The sequence below is a fragment of the Camponotus vicinus genome, unplaced genomic scaffold (genome assembly GCF_025532165.1).
Source record: "Camponotus vicinus isolate PSW18456_S1 unplaced genomic scaffold, iyCamVici1.0 SCAF_14, whole genome shotgun sequence".
Lineage (NCBI taxonomy): Eukaryota > Metazoa > Arthropoda > Insecta > Hymenoptera > Formicidae > Camponotus > Camponotus vicinus.
Genome location: NW_028141950.1, coordinates 333343 through 349112, shown reverse-complemented (window position 1 = coordinate 349112; position 15770 = coordinate 333343). Strand labels below are relative to the sequence as shown.

The 15770-nt window shown below is 30.3% G+C and overlaps 4 protein-coding genes across 16 annotated transcripts in view; 2 read left to right on the top strand and 2 right to left on the bottom strand.

Moving 5' to 3' along the window:
• Window positions 1-211: 211 nt before the first annotated feature.
• On the bottom strand, window positions 212-2615 carry LOC145965031 (odorant receptor 4-like). Its single transcript, XM_083088286.1, has 5 exons — window positions 2215-2615; window positions 1721-2101; window positions 956-1157; window positions 567-722; window positions 212-351 (listed from the first exon to the last, which is right to left on the bottom strand). The coding sequence occupies exons 1-5, from the start codon at window positions 2574-2576 to the stop codon at window positions 304-306; spliced, it is 1149 nt and encodes a 382-aa protein (XP_082944412.1). The 5' UTR covers window positions 2577-2615; the 3' UTR covers window positions 212-303.
• A 1581-nt stretch (window positions 2616-4196) lies between these two features.
• Atg9 (autophagy-related protein 9) lies at window positions 4197-10564 on the top strand. 3 transcript variants are annotated; one of them, XM_083087702.1, is made up of 8 exons: window positions 4197-4413; window positions 5801-5906; window positions 6035-6354; window positions 6456-6913; window positions 6997-7181; window positions 7303-8265; window positions 8361-8723; window positions 8848-10564. In XM_083087702.1, the coding sequence occupies exons 2-8, from the start codon at window positions 5856-5858 to the stop codon at window positions 8998-9000; spliced, it is 2493 nt and encodes an 830-aa protein (XP_082943828.1). In that variant the 5' UTR covers window positions 4197-4413; window positions 5801-5855; the 3' UTR covers window positions 9001-10564. The 3 variants fall into 3 exon arrangements, with proteins under 3 accessions (XP_082943828.1, XP_082943827.1, XP_082943829.1); XM_083087701.1 differs by having other exon boundaries at window positions 4197-4672; XM_083087703.1 differs by lacking the exon at window positions 4197-4413 and adding an exon at window positions 4714-5108.
• Window positions 10565-10851: 287 nt separating this feature from the next.
• LOC145964698 (uncharacterized) lies at window positions 10852-12028 on the top strand. 3 transcript variants are annotated; one of them, XM_083087717.1, is made up of 4 exons: window positions 10852-11042; window positions 11213-11344; window positions 11713-11743; window positions 11814-12028. In XM_083087717.1, the coding sequence occupies exons 1-4, from the start codon at window positions 10869-10871 to the stop codon at window positions 11975-11977; spliced, it is 501 nt and encodes a 166-aa protein (XP_082943843.1). In that variant the 5' UTR covers window positions 10852-10868; the 3' UTR covers window positions 11978-12028. The 3 variants fall into 3 exon arrangements, with proteins under 3 accessions (XP_082943843.1, XP_082943841.1, XP_082943844.1); XM_083087715.1 differs by having other exon boundaries at window positions 10854-11042; window positions 11713-12012; XM_083087718.1 differs by lacking the exon at window positions 11713-11743 and having other exon boundaries at window positions 10854-11042; window positions 11814-11971.
• A 111-nt stretch (window positions 12029-12139) lies between these two features.
• The window catches only part of LOC145964696 (sodium-independent sulfate anion transporter), a 30709-nt gene continuing 27078 nt past the window's right edge, over window positions 12140-15770 (bottom strand). For 8 of the 9 annotated variants that reach the window (XM_083087710.1, XM_083087711.1, XM_083087704.1 and 5 more), the window contains 4 exons: window positions 15334-15474; window positions 14631-14776; window positions 13785-13946; window positions 12582-13139 (listed from right to left, as the gene is read on the bottom strand). In XM_083087710.1, coding sequence (XP_082943836.1) covers window positions 13002-13139; window positions 13785-13946; window positions 14631-14776; window positions 15334-15474 — 587 coding nt within the window. In that variant the 3' untranslated portion in view covers window positions 12582-13001. Of the gene's footprint in view, window positions 12331-12581; window positions 13140-13784; window positions 13947-14630; window positions 14777-15333; window positions 15475-15770 lie in introns of those variants that run through there. The other variant, XR_014436538.1, reaches the window with a different exon arrangement.

Below are 15770 nucleotides of genomic sequence, written 5' to 3'. Positions count from 1 at the left end.
TAAATTTTGTTTAATTAAAATAAATATTTCAACAAATATTTCCCAAATTTCATCCTTTATATAATGATCTGATAATCAATATATATTTATTATGATTTATGATAAAATTATGTTATTATATCTATTTTCTAACTAATATAAGGGATAAATATATATACAATTATAAGAAAAAACGAAAATAAAACTGAAATAAATTGTAGATTTGTAGATATCAATTTCAAAATTATTATAATTACTAAATTTATTAAAAACTACAATATTATAATTGTATCCAGCGTAAAAGCATTCTCGATTACTTACACTTCAGGACTGTTGTAATACGTTAAATGCCGAATATGACGTTTTCAGAACCTAAAAACAAATTATAATGTAGAAGTTAATAATAAAATTAACATTTTTTAGAATAGACATTTTTAACAAAATAAATTATTAAAATTTTGATAACTGAACTTTAATAAAAATGCAAGTTTAACCATAATTTTCTTACTCGAAATAGAAAATATTCCTATTCTAATGTCTTAAAAAAAAAGTCTATTCTATTATAATTTTTCAACAATAATACTAACATTGCTATAAGATTGGAGAGAAAAAGTTATCAAGAAGCTGCTTGTAAATTTTATAGGAATTGTACTACGTCTCATTATCATTAAGAGATCTTTCCTCTCGCTAATCGATAATAAAAACCAATTCATATTGTATACTGCATTTCCTATGCTGTTACTCTATTAAAATTGTAAAAAAAGTAATTATTTAATAATGACATTAATTTATGCATCAATTTATATGTACATTTTATGTATATTGTTTTATAATATTTTATATATACACACATATATAAACAAGTGTTTTCGAAAAAGATTATATACGTCTCGGAAACATTTATAAATTAACAATTAAAAAATTATTTGTTCAAGAAACACAAATTAACAAATGACTTGTACAAGTGACTTATTACCTTAAGTATTACTTCGTTTCCGGACCAGCAGTAAACGAAGATTTGTGCAAACATACAAACAGTATACATTGACATAGTCGCAACTTCGGAGCCCGTAATATGTGTTGATATATAATACACACTTGTGCATAATAGCAATATACTTCCAAGGAATTGACAGAAAAGTACCTGATTGAATATACTGTTTACCGTTTTGGCGTAACTGTAATTGTCTCATATTAGTTTTGCATAGTATGATGGATTTATTACATTAATAATGAATTCTATCATCGACATTCGAGATTTCATTATCTACATAAAAAGTTCTATACAAAAAAAGTCTTGAATGTCGCTATAGTAAAAAAATAATTTTACTATATATTAAGATTAAGTCGTAAAAGATTAGTTTGTTGCTTTTTATTCAATAAAATGAAATAATAAATAGAACACAAGTCATTATAAATCACAAAATAATTAAACAAATTCTTAGTAACTTACGATTATGATTTTATAAAATCAAATATTTATGCAAAGTTACAAATAATTTTAAAGGTATAAAAATATATGTCTTCTACATATATTAATGTAGCTAGTAATTTTACGGAATTGACGAAAATAGAATCATTAAATTATATATCATAATATACATATGTCCAATTGAAAATGTCAGTGATTTTATTTTCCGTTACAAGAATATCATTCAATAAAAAACATCCTAATTATTAAATTAAAATAATGCTTATGGTGTATAATAAAATATATATAATGTACATAATGTATACTAACTTGTAAATACTGAGATGATGCTTTATGTATTTCGATATTGTTGTTTTTTCTTTATCCGATGAAGTTTGTGAAAAATACTCTGGACATTGAGCTTTTGTATTAATCGCTAATTGGAGACGACATTCGAAAATCTCGAATTGAACGCATGTTTGCAGAAAAAGTCCGCAAATTAGAGTATCCGTGCCGACACTAATAATAGTGGCAAAAATCGATGTTATAAACTGATGGACAAATGTAATCCAAAACATTAGAGGCTTATTACAATCATACGGCAACCAAACTCTGAATGGTAAACGACCCTGCGTAATATTTATTATTGATCTTATCGTGAAAAATGTCACAGAGCTTGTCGACAAATATGAATACTTAATCGAGCAAGATCTGCGAATAAAAAGAAATTATACAAATACATTTTATGAAAAAAGAATCTCTTCTTTCTCTCGTCAATTTTACATCATAATCATTCAAATGTCACGATAATTATGCGGTCTCACCTGATAAACTCCTCAAATTTCATTTGTATCGTCCCTTCGGCTTCGTTTTGAGGTTTACACGGATCCTTTAGCAACATATCAACTAAATCGATGATCGCATTTCGACGTACTACGGCGATAGTGGCTTTACAACAAACACTGACAATAGTCATAAACATTAGAGAATTGCTAGCAAAGTCATCTATATTATCAACGATAAAAACGATATCCATGAATTGAGTTAACATCAAAAAGTACATAGCTACTATTATAAAAATGGTAAACACATTATACAACAGCTTAGCACAGTTCGACGACCACTCGATAGGCCGCCATATACCACTAATAGTATATATGAAAAAATTTAGAGACAGCCTCTGCATATTCGTGTATTTTTAGAAATAACTTATTAAAACATTGCACAAAAGAATATAATCAAAGCAAGATGTTTAAATACGCACTATCCAGAATATTTTGAATACATACATTAATTAATTTGTGATTTATAAATCGAGAGATGTGAGGATTTTAAGCAAAATTAATACATACAATTCACTGCAGAATTACAAGCATTATTTACTACGAAACGAACACGCGAATATTTTTTACAGACGACGAATTTCGTATTTCGCTTTAATTTAATTTAATTACTTGGTAAATTTAATACATCTGGCATAAAGATAAAATATATAATTCCATCATGAATTAAGAATTTCAATCTATCATAATTTAACTTTACTAATACTAAAATATGTCACTGACTAAATAATAAAGAAAGTGTTAAAATATTTTTTGCGTATTTTATCGGATATGATACTTTATATTATTATAGTAATAATAAAGTAATAGAATAAATGTACTATATATTAATACAACTCGTTTCAATATCGTGAAGATTGCAAATGTTGAGCAAGTCGAGTACGTCCTGCTGTAAACTAAGCAAAGGTTCGATTGTATTTCAACTTTGTGTAATTCCTCTACCATTAATTACGGTTATTAATAATTCGATAGAGAGAGATAGATTATTATTCGTTATAGTTTCTTCCGATACGCGATATTTTCCGCACACGTAAATATTGTATAATTGTGAGAAAGTCGCCGTATATTTCTAATGATTCGAGGGATACCTTGCTCTCTTACATTCAAACACATTGTCGTATTCTCATCGAATAAAATATTTACACGTACTTATGTCATCGACAACTCAATGCAACATTGTATTTTCCGTAGTCTCGGATAATTTCTCGCATAAAAGTACAAGAGTAATAAAGCCAAAGGGATGTAATAACAGAAAAGTCAGTGGTTGTCTCTTTACAAGATTAATGGTAGAGGAATTTGTCTGCTTATCACATGTCTTGCGAGAGATACCGTGTAGAACGTAAACAATATAAGATAAAATATCATTTCCTGGCATTTTACCTGTTTAATTTTCGCTGATGTAATAGAAATAAAATGACTCCCCTTCTTCACGAGTGACCGCCAAATGGAACGTAGTTCAAATCGCTCGATCGTGTCAAACCATAGACAAAGTAATAATATAGACATGCTAGTCTATGTGTCAAACATTTCTTCACTTCGATTGACCAATCAAACGTTTCGAAACTTTCGTAGTGTCAAACGGAACGCACCTCTGATCAATGGAACGATTCGAAGTATTTGTAGCGTCAATGAATATCCGATATCTAGAGCGACCTGTCATTTACGCAATCAGCGCCGCTCGCGGATCGATGATGAACTACGATGAAGCGATGATAAATCGAATACGAAAAATATATAATGTATAATTTTTTGCATACAAAATCATCTTTACCTCGACTATCCAACACGCGTACGAGAAGCGTTAAAATACGTTTATTCGAATACACGTGTCCTCGATCATCTTTTTCAATCGCAAAAAGAAAAAACGAGAAATTACAAAAGATAAACGCTAAGTAGTACGCTTCCTTTCCGCGGCGCTGATCGCGTAAAGCGAGCATCGAGTTGACATGCATACGTAGAGGAAGCACTCATTGTGTGTGTGTGTGTGTTAGCCAGCAAAGATGGTGAACCGCGGAGAGACACATGTACGATTTTAACGGTCCGTTGTCTAAATTATCAGTGAATAAGAAATGGAGGTCAATATGTAAGCGGGCGTGAGCAGGGCTTGACCAGCAACTGCGAGTAAACGCGCGTTGTAAGATTCGTCGTGGCATTCGTCGGCTGTGGGATCGCGACTCGAAGGTACGCAAAGGCAGGATGCGCTTTGTTTATGGAGATCAGCTGTGTTTCCAAACATCACATCACTCTTCCTGCTTCGCGCGCTCCGCTAGCGAGCGACGTTGCTATTTTCGTCGGATAAAGGTCAACCGAATGCTTGGAACAAAGCGAGGAGCGTCGCACGGCGTCGTATGACGTGTTGCACTCTCGCATCATTGTCCGTCTAGAGAATCCCAAGAAATCTCTGAGATCAAAAAGAAAAAGACAGAACGGGAGATAAAGTGTACCTACTTTAACCAACAACTTATGACTCAAGCCATTGTTTCTCTATTTTCTTAGGAGTCGACGTGCTTTCTTTTATGTCGTATTCTATTACGTCGCGTTTCAACATACAGTTTTATCGTTCAAAAATTGAGAAACTTTTAATAAATGTGCAAATGCTCCAATTCTGATATTGTACAAATGTCTTTTACGATTTAAACGAATTATATTGTCATTTGTATGATTATTATCGAATACTATTTCAGGAGAGAAAAGAAAGCACAAAAGACAAGTGTATCATATATATATAACGTTAAGAAAATGTTCAAGGTGAAATGTGCAGTGAATAATCAATTGAATCAATGAGCAATCGACAAAGTTAATCCTATGATAAAATGTATAATAAAAAAATTTCTACAAGAAAATGATTTATTCAAATGGCATGCATCTGGGACATAGTAAATATGCAACACTGTGTTGTATCTTTAGTTTTGATAACAGAAAAGAATTTTTCATTCGAAAAGATATATATTTCATTTTCCATGGAAAAAAATCACAGTTGACTATTGTGTTAAAACTTTGCTCTTAAAAATTAATATATAATTTCTTTAAAAAATATTTTTTAATTTTCTAAGGATTTTTTGTGAAAAACATACATTTTTCTTAATGTCAGGAAAATATGCAATTATATGCATATATATAATTAAGTCTTTAATATTTATTAAAATATTAAAAATATCTTATTACAATATTTTTTTTATAAAGATTCAAGTTTTATTATCATGATTCTTATTCTATTTTCCTATTCTTATTATGACAAATATAATTGTTTATAATATTGTTAATTTTTCTCACTATTAAGTTTAATAATTTATTAACACTGTTATGTTAAAACTGTTGTTTATTATCAATATTCAATTCACAAATGGAAATAATTTATACATTCTTATATAGTTAATAAATAACTTATATATATTGATGCACGATATATATATATATATATATATATATATATATATATATATATAATATGCATAAATAATATTTTTGTTTAAATTTGCTAATATTTTATTGAATTTTTCTTCTATATTTTTGATATTGTGAAAATATATCACAACTAAAAATTATTATGTTTAATAATTGATTCCAGATGCTTGCGGAGCAATCATCAACTGGTAGTTAAATAAACTTAATGACATGAAAGAATGAAACGAGAAACTGTCATTACCTGTATAGAGCCAAATCGAGCGCAAACGGTGAGATTTCATTAACTATTAAATTTATACTATTCCAATGCATTATTTGTGTCTATAACAATTTTATTAATATCTTATTTTAATTAAGACATAAAAATTTGAGGTTTCAATGCAAATTGCATTTGTAGATGACGACGGTATTGGACGGTAGTTATCAACGTATACACCCTTATGAGGGTCAAGAAGAGGATGCGGACGATGACGATGATCGCGAGGAGACTCCTCAAGAATCGGGCGTTATAATCCATGTAGTACCAGAGGGTAACAAAGCACGATGGAATCATATTGAAGATTTGGATTCGTTCTTCGCGCGAATGTATCATTATCATCAGCAGCATGGTTTCCTTTGTATGATGCTCCAAGAAGTTTTGGAATTATTGCAATTTTTTTTCGTAGTCGTCTTTGTTACCTATCTTTTTCACTGTGTCGATTACAGCAAAATATATAAGTACGTTGTATAAATTATAAATATATAACAATTTTTTTAATTCTTGCAAATTATTTTTTGTAATATAACAGGTATTTAATTGTTATGTGTTGTATTTTCAGTGGTGGAGATGCTAATAATACTAGCCACAAAAATGATACCGTAGTAAGCTTAGGAGTTTGCATAAAATCAATCTCTTTATTTTATTGGAGTCTTCTTGTTATCGCAGCCATTTTCTTTATCCTTCAATTTGTCAAAGTTCTCTATCACCTGATGCAGTTTTGGGAGATCAAAATGTTTTTCAATACGGCCCTTAAAATTGCTGATAGCGAGTTGGACAATTTCACTTGGCATGAAGTTCAAAAGCGAATTATAGAAGTGCAGAAGGAGCAAGAAATGTGTATTCATAAACGAGAACTCACAGAATTGGATATATACCATAGAATATTAAGACACAAAAATTATATGGTAGCTATGATCAACAAATCTCTTTTACCAGTGCGACTAAAATTCCCCATTATAGGAGAAGTTATCTTCTTGACACGAGGATTAAAATATAACATAGAATTATTGTTATTTTGTAAGTATATCCCATAATGTGTGCAATGAATAGATATGTAACAATGCCAAAAATAGAGAATTCATCTTGATTTTTTTCTCCAGGGGGACCATGGTCACCATTTGAAAATAATTGGCATCTAAAGGAAGATTATAAAAAGCTGAATAAAAGGCAAGAACTCGCACGACAATTATCCAAGCACATCTTATGGGTCGGTATCGCAAATTTCGTCTTATGTTTCCCTATTCTCCTGTGGCAGATTCTCTACACGTTTTTCAATTATGCCGAGGTAAATAATTACTTTCCTACTTATGAATATACTCAATGTATGTACATTCAATGAAAATTTTAACATAATAATTATACTAATTCTCTAGTGTATATTATAAAGATATTATTATTATTAACAGACTATTAAGCGAGAACCAAGCGTTTTGGCGATGCGCACGTGGTCCCTATATGGTCGACTATATTTGCGTCACTTCAACGAACTCGATCATGAATTAAACGCCCGTCTTAGTCGCGCGTATCGCCCTGCTTCCAAATACATGAGCAGCTTCACGTCCCCGATAATGACAATACTCGCCAAGCAAATCGCATTCATCACTGGTGCTGTATTAGCGGTGCTGTTGCTGATGCCGTTGATTCAGGAAGCGACATTCTCGATGGAGCGCGTAGTCGCCTATATGACTATGTTAGGCGTTGTAGTGGCAGGTGCAAAGGCAGTAATACCTGATGAAAATTTAGTTTGGTGTCCCGAGACTCTTCTAACCGCTGTGCTAGCTCATACGCATTATAGACCGGACAGTTGGCGGGGTACCGCTCATACGTTGACCACTAGAGCTCAAGTAGCGCAGCTATTCCAGTATCGCGCAGTACATCTCCTGGAAGAATTGATTTCTCCATTCGTGACGACATACATCTTGTGCTTCCGTATGCGACATCGAGCGTTAGAGATTGTAGACTTTTTTCGTAACTTTACTATCGAAGTTGCTGGAGTCGGCGACGTGTGTAGTTTCGCCCAGATGGACGTGCGCAAACATGGTAACCCTATGTGGCAGACTGTAACTCATAGTCCCACAGTTTCTCCGTTGCAGCAAGAGGATCGTACTACTGGATACGATAATCAGTATGGTGTCGATCCCGATAAATATTATATATCGATGTCGAATCATTATACTCAAGCGGAAGACGGCAAGACCGAACTGTCCCTTATACATTTCACTCTAACAAATCCTGAATGGAAACCGCCGTCCCATGCGGAGAATTTTGTGACTGCTTTGAAAGAAAGGGCTAGAAAGGAAGTGTCTGCGGATTCTGATCCTTATAACAATCCGCTCATAGCCAGTTTAAATAGCTTGTCCGGTCTTGGTGTAAGTATTCTTTTTTTTTTCTTTCACTTACTGAATAATTCTATTGGAATTGTTTTTATGCTTTATGTATATTATGCTTTCATATATTGTTACAGTATAAAGAACATGTATCGAATATTATTCGAAGTACGATAAATCAAATGAGTGTACCCAGTATGAGCAATATTTTTACAAATCAACCAAGTACGTCAGCCACGTCAGTGGGCGTCGATCAATCATTCAATGCAAAGTCGACTCTACATCGAGGTGTAACCAAGAAAGAGGGTCCGTTGCATAATGAAAGAGGATTCCTGTACGATCTGCAACAGGGAATATCAAATCAATCACTAGGTGCTTCTGTATTTGGATCAGGCCACAGTTACATCGAAACACATACAGATCCGTCTGTACCTATAGAATTAACTGCTGCCGACATGTCTTTATCTACATTGTACCTACATGAGCTTCATCATAGACAAGTAAGTATCTCATACAGTCTATATATTCATGATATATCGAGCTACTTGAATGCAATATGACAAAGAATTATAAGCAAAAATTTAGATATATCAAATATATCTGAAAAAAATAACTGAATTCTAGGTAAAAAGAAGAGGCTATCAGGAAACGGCAACGAGAAGTATATGGCAGCGAAGCCCGACTCAAGAACTAGCATCGCTTCCCGAAGTTAGACAAGAAAGAGTACCGCTCCTGTTGCATCAAGATTCCTCTTTACGAAAAAACAGAGAATCTTAACACTACGCTTGAAAATTTATTTAAGTAGGAAAGTGTCCGATTCTCTCGCGCAATAATCATTATTTTAACGGAATAAAATAATTTTCACTTGTTTTATTACGACGAAAAAAAATTTACAATTTATTTTATAATAAATAAGTAGTCACAACATATTCGAGAGTGATATAATCTCTCGAGATGTTACGTAGAAAATTATGTCTTCTAAATATTCTTAATATTGTATAGTGCAGAGAAGAGGACATAGGCTTCTTTCTCTTTCTTTTCTGCATATGGCCAACGATTTAATAATGCCTACTCTTAATATCAAGGACCTATTTGAAAACTTATACTTTAACGTTTATATACGTAAAACATTTATATCTATCTTATGTTTTATGTAACTGCAGACTCTGTGTAAAAAACATTGATTTAAGAGATTTGACTAGTATAGTAAAGTCTAGATAAACGATAGAGATCTTTGAGAATTATTTTAAAAGAAATGCATGGTATTCTTTCATATTAAAAAAAAATTTATATAATTTTATACTTCTGACATTATCACATAAATAGTGAGGAAATAGGAGAAAGAGAAAAGAAAAACAAGCCTTTAACTTAAACTATTTTTTAAAAAAATTTCAATTATACTGGCTTCTATGATAGTCTAACTCTTTTATTCAATGAGATTTGTTATGCAATTATTAAAAGTTGGTGTATATCAAAATTTTGTCAAATAGAATACTTCTGACAGATAGAATATTTCGAATTTAAATGAGTTAAACGTAAAGGTTAGTATAATTCTTCGATGGAAAGCTAAAAGAGATAATGCAACATTTTTATATGCAAATATGAGATAAACGCGTAATTAGTAATTTACGCGTATTTGTCTGATAATTTTAATGACCTCTCAATGCCACGATTCTCTAGTCATACGAAATTAATATCGCGCCGTAGCGTCTTTTTTTTTAGACGAAATGGTCCTATTTATTTTTAACATTTTACTTTTATTACTAGCTATTTTATATGTATGTATTTATATGTATAATATATATATATGTATATAAATATATATATATATATATATTTAAATATATATATGTATACATATGTTATACATACATACACACGTATATATGCATACATACATACGTACATACATGTATATACATATATATATACATATATGTATGTATGTATATGTATATATATAACGGCGGCTGAATATTGATGGCTAGGGTAACTCGTAGAATTACTTGTATATAAAATCGCGATATTTTCAAATGCCGCGATAGTCGAATGACAAGTTGCGCCTTGTTCTTTGACATAATGGAGGTTGTTACAAAGTATATTAAGACAAATCTACTCTACTCTTTACTTATCCTTTGTTTATACACAACATTTAGTAACTTAATAAGACATCGATGATTTGTAAAGTGAATTAACAGGTAATAAGTAATATTAAATAAGAAAATACCTTTTTTGCTAAATCTTATATCGATGTGATTCTCATAAAATGAGAAATTAGTATTGTAAGAAACAAATCTGTAATTATAGCACTTTAACAAAAATAAATAAATTTCATAATAAACTAATCTCTAATTATATATTTACACTACGTCCATCGCTCATATTTCAAAATCAACTGTTACAACCCATACAGCACAGAACAATGTTATTGCAATGTTACAACAATATTAATAATATTGCTGCAATATTCTGTGCTATATGGGAAGTTTGTCGAATGTATATAAATATAATTATTGTAAAAAATGCTGCTTTTTTAAATGTATCATTGATTTTCAATAACTTTTTATATGAAAAGCTCTTGTTTTGCTTCGTTTTTGTTTTTGTTTTTTTTTTATAAGAATTATGATCGTATAAATATATGAAAAATGACTAGCGGCAAAATGCAAAATATGAGCGCCTGCCAAGAAATTATATCGTCAACTGCTAAGTTGGTGGATGTTTCCAAATACAATTTGCGATGTAATCGTAATGTCAGTGAGAAAATGACAAAAAAGGACTTTATTTACGATATTCGTACCCCTGCACAAACCATGAAAAAGGTACTTATGTCAATTGACGCGAGAGCCTTACTTTAGCAATTTATTTCTTGGGATGTGAAAATTACTCTTAAAAAATTCAAATATACTGGGGAATTTAAAAAAAATTTGCACACATTAATTGATTCTTAAAACACACATCTTGTCAAAACAAAAATTTGTAATCTGCACAGTTCGAGATACAGAAACAACCTATCATACTACCGATTCAACTACGACGGAAACAGACCACTAGTTCAAAAATGCCACAATATACAGTAATTTCCGAAAAACTCGACCGTGGTGGTAATGGCGATGCGACTGTTGTAAGTAAACATTATTTATAAAAAAGTTTGAAACTTTTATTCTTCTACTACCTATATTATCTAAATGAATAAAAAATAGTAAAAAATAATAGAATTATTGTAAAATTATCCAAACATTTCTCCTTTAATGCATCAAAAGGATTATCATTTAGATATTGTGTACTTTTTTAATATATAGTATATTTTATTTTAATGTGTTTGTTTTACCCTACATTTTTAATTATTCTAAATTATTGTAACTGTTGCATAATTTTTAAATTGAAATGAAAAATGAAAGATTATTCACCATTTTTAATATGGAAGAAAAACCTACTACTTCTTTTATAAGAATCAGAAACAGTATTTCATCACCATTAAACTTTTTTCAGGTTACTGATCGACGCACTTTAGAATATAAATGTAATTTTTGTCACGAGCCAATCGCTACTTTACTTTCTCTATCAACTCATGTTAAATTTCATTGTCAAAGATATTGCAAGATGTGTTACTGGATTCTGCGCGAAAACGAGACGATGGAACAACACATCGATAATTATCATCGAGTTGAGGAAATTATATATATATAATAAACTTATAAAGATCCCGTTTAAGAAAACATTACATTCATATTCCAAATGCATATTTATATATTAAATTATTGTTATAATCTAAGCAAAAAGTAAAAATTATAAAATAAATAATTTTGAAAAAGATTAGAATTCTTTTTGCTATATCTAGAACACTCAGCATACATGTCGCTGAAGATATCATGTATTTACTTTTTTTTTTAAACGTATGTGTGTAACATGCGTTTCTTGATTTTATTTTACTCGTACGGTCGAGATTTACTTATATGGTAATGGTCGCGCGAGAGAATATTATCACGCAGGTGTAATCTTTTGTCGAAGCGGAAACAATAAAAGAAATGAGCTGAGGTGCGTTTTTGGCCCGCGTTACTTTCCCATGAGACATATATATCACTCGGGCCTTCAGCGACTATAAACGTTCTGAAATCGTATAAAAGGGTCGCGATTGTCAGAGTCCCGGATGAATAAACATAAGGGAAATTTTCAAGAGAGAGAAAAAACTTTTGGAGGAAATAATTTATATTCGCAGATAATTTATCTAGGAAATAAATCAGGTTGAGATAAAATTATACTTTCTCTGATATATTGGAAAGCGTCTCACATGGATTTTTTAAAAATTGAATTTATAATGTACAAAAGGAATTATGTTTATAAACAATATTAATATAATATAGATATAATAACGATAATTTTATTATAAATAAATATAAAATATTTATATATAAAAAAAGACTTAAAAAATCGAATAAAAAACTATTGAAAGATTAACTTGTCGAAATGTAATATATGAAAAATGAAAATAAAGTTTCTACCAAACACTTTTTTATATTTATACTTTTTTATATTTTCTACGCTTTTCGGAGCTCAAGGCGCTTCTATTTCTTTTTAATATATTTTTAATATATTTTTAATATATAAATAATATGTAAATAATAAGACAAATCAAATTATTCTAAGAGGCTCTAAGAGGCATCCTATGAAGTTTAATGACTGATGCACTTACATTATTTATTAGCCTCATGTGACATCTAAATGCAGTTATATCCATATTTGTAAAAATCGTGTAATGCCTACAGATAGGTGATTCTTTCTCAGATAGCCCTATTTTCCTTGAAGTTTAATAGTTCCGGCGCTACGATCTTCAAAGTGGCATTCACACTTTCGCAGCAATTACTGCAAACAATGCTTTGTCCACGTACCGAAAGGTCCTTTGCTAAAAGCTTGATATTCTGTAAGGCAAACGACTTCATATTAATTATGATATTAATATGATAGAAAGAGAAATGCGTACATATATAAATATATTCTGCGTATAAATGAAATATTATCTGTAACGCACGTTTCTTTTATTATGCATTTTATATTGTCTTTTTATTTTGTGATATTATTTGTTTTCTATGAAATAATAAATTTTCAATTTTTTGTTAGAATTAATTACCTTATTATTAATTATTAATTATTTGATTAATAAATTAATAACATTTTAATTAAAATACTTTCAATGCGTAACCATACATCCATATTAAAAATTAATTAAATTAACAAAATTACTTTATACACTCTTATTTATGCATTAATAGACATAGTGCGATATATACATGTCATTATTAATTTATAATAGTCTAAAAATAAATTCAATTGGTTATTTAATGCTTTAAAACTATGCTGAGAGAAGAGAAGATTTAATTTTAAATCGTCTTTTTTTCAATCGATCGCAAAATAAAGGAACGCATACATCAATCGTCAATACTACTCAGTTATTATCATCTTCTTCTTATGTCTGTTTGTTTGCGACATTTCCCTGACCCTATCTCAAAAAGCATCTTATGTCAAAGTTTAGATCTTTCGACTACGAGCAAGACCTTATTATATACCTTAGCAACCGTAACATCGATCCTCTTCAGATTCTTACAATCAAGTATCACATTGCATTCACTCTCTCCAGAAAGCCTCATTATGTTAGCACGCAGTCGTTCTGCCGCTGGAAAAGCTACCGCCTCTTCGGGTATTACAACTATTACGGTTTCCCCGTCAATCTGCATTAGAGACAAAGAAAACAAAATGTAACTCGTTTATGTAGATGGTTCTGCAACCATCTTATAGTAAGATATTATTAATATATAATTATACATATATAATTATAGACAATCTCGGAAATTTATTTTCAAATATAATTGAATTATTAATATTGAGAACTGGATAAGTAAAAAAATATATATTAACAATAATATATATAATAAAATATATATAATAAAATATGACTTCAAAATATAAAATATTTTTGATAAGTTTTAAATTTATCGATATCCGAATAAGACGGAAGAAAAAAAGTATGGAACAATGTATCAGTTTTATTTGTATATGATTCGCGAACCAACATAGAAAATTAACTTATCGAAATAATAGATCGCACTGTTCAAATATAATAAGGGCATAATCAAATTGAATTAAGCTAAAAATATGGCATCAGTGACATAAGATGACAACGCTACAATATATCTATCGTATACGTATGCATATTTTCTCTCTTTCGTATTAATCAATTGAAAGAAGGCTTTTACTTCATTATAAGCATTGGTAAAATATTTACAATACATTATAAGCATTGGTAAAATATTTACAATACATTAACTTTCAAAGGAACACACATATACACTTTTGATATTAAAAATTATTCAATATTAATTTTAAGATGGACCATTATCTCATTATTACTATACCTGTTCAATTTTCATCTCAATGGAAGGTCGCGCTGAGTAATATAATAAAGCTATAAGATTGACAACGATGCCAATTAAGATACCATACTCCAAACCAAGAAAAACACATGGAATTAATGTCAGCATCATCACAAAGAAATCGATCTCTACAAAAATATGCTTGGTTATACATAGTTAATTTTTTTTTAAATTAGCAATGTCTAAAGAAAGGAAATAAATACAATTTTTATAAATCGCAATTCTCATAAACACAAAAATATTACATAAATTATATATACATATATATATATATATATATATATATATATAATTTAATAAATTAATAGACAAATAATAATTTTAATATCACATTGATGAAAAAAAGTTTTCATTTAAAATGTTATCAAAATATAAAGCATCAAGCGATATCGATCAAACAATCTCAAAAGGGGAACAGACGACACTGCTCCGTCTTAACAATAAATGCCATCACAAGGACGCGTTCGAGTATTATTGTTTCACGCTAGCTTCCCGAGAACGAATAGACTACGAATGGAATCCGGGTGTAAGTGGTACTCTCGTGCATTGACGTTGGCTCCTTTGTACTATCGTTGATACCACGTTGGTTAAGTTGCGTATAGATCAATTGAACCAAGAGTGAGAGAGAGAGAGAGAGAGAGAGAGAGAGAGAAAGAAGGAAGAGGTAGTTCATCTTGAAACTTACTTTTGGCACGCCATAGTAAAACGTATGTCGAGAAATCAAGCATGTAGTACATGGCACATATGATGAGGCCGGCGAGCGTCGCCTTTGGTATAAAGTAGAAAGTAGAAGTCAATAAACTAACCGCGAGCAATACTAGACCGCCTGTAAAAAGATTCTACAGTTATAATTAAGAAAAATACACCGAGGAAATACAGCCACTCTTCGCTAAAAAATTCACTAAAGAATTTGCTGCATAATTCTTATCTATTCCAAAATCATAGAATCAGTTCCATTCTTCTTAAAATAAATTTGTATAAAATAAAACTGCTATCGTTGCATTGAGAACAATTCAGATAAATTCTGGGATACTACAGGGAGATATTTTTCACATGCCAAATCGATCTGTATTTAAATCACGTTGGACTCAAAGATGAAACAATTTTTGTTCACCACTCACG

Coding starts and splice junctions, on each gene's coding strand:
- LOC145965031 (XM_083088286.1), bottom strand. CDS start 2,576: ATGCAGAGGCTGTCTCTAAATTTTTTCATATATACTATTAGTGGTATA. Junction 723..955: donor GAAACGAAGTAATACTTAAG/GTAATAAGTCAC, acceptor CAATTTTAATAG/AGTAACAGCATAGGAAATGC. Junction 352..566: donor CTCTCCAATCTTATAGCAAT/GTTAGTATTATT, acceptor ATTTGTTTTTAG/GTTCTGAAAACGTCATATTC.
- Atg9 (XM_083087702.1), top strand. CDS start 5,856: ATGAAACGAGAAACTGTCATTACCTGTATAGAGCCAAATCGAGCGCAA. Junction 6,355..6,455: donor GATTACAGCAAAATATATAA/GTACGTTGTATA, acceptor TTGTATTTTCAG/TGGTGGAGATGCTAATAATA. Junction 6,914..6,996: donor CATAGAATTATTGTTATTTT/GTAAGTATATCC, acceptor TTTTTTCTCCAG/GGGGACCATGGTCACCATTT.
- LOC145964698 (XM_083087715.1), top strand. CDS start 10,869: ATGACTAGCGGCAAAATGCAAAATATGAGCGCCTGCCAAGAAATTATA. Junction 11,043..11,212: donor CTGCACAAACCATGAAAAAG/GTACTTATGTCA, acceptor TAATCTGCACAG/TTCGAGATACAGAAACAACC. Junction 11,345..11,712: donor GTAATGGCGATGCGACTGTT/GTAAGTAAACAT, acceptor AACTTTTTTCAG/GTTACTGATCGACGCACTTT.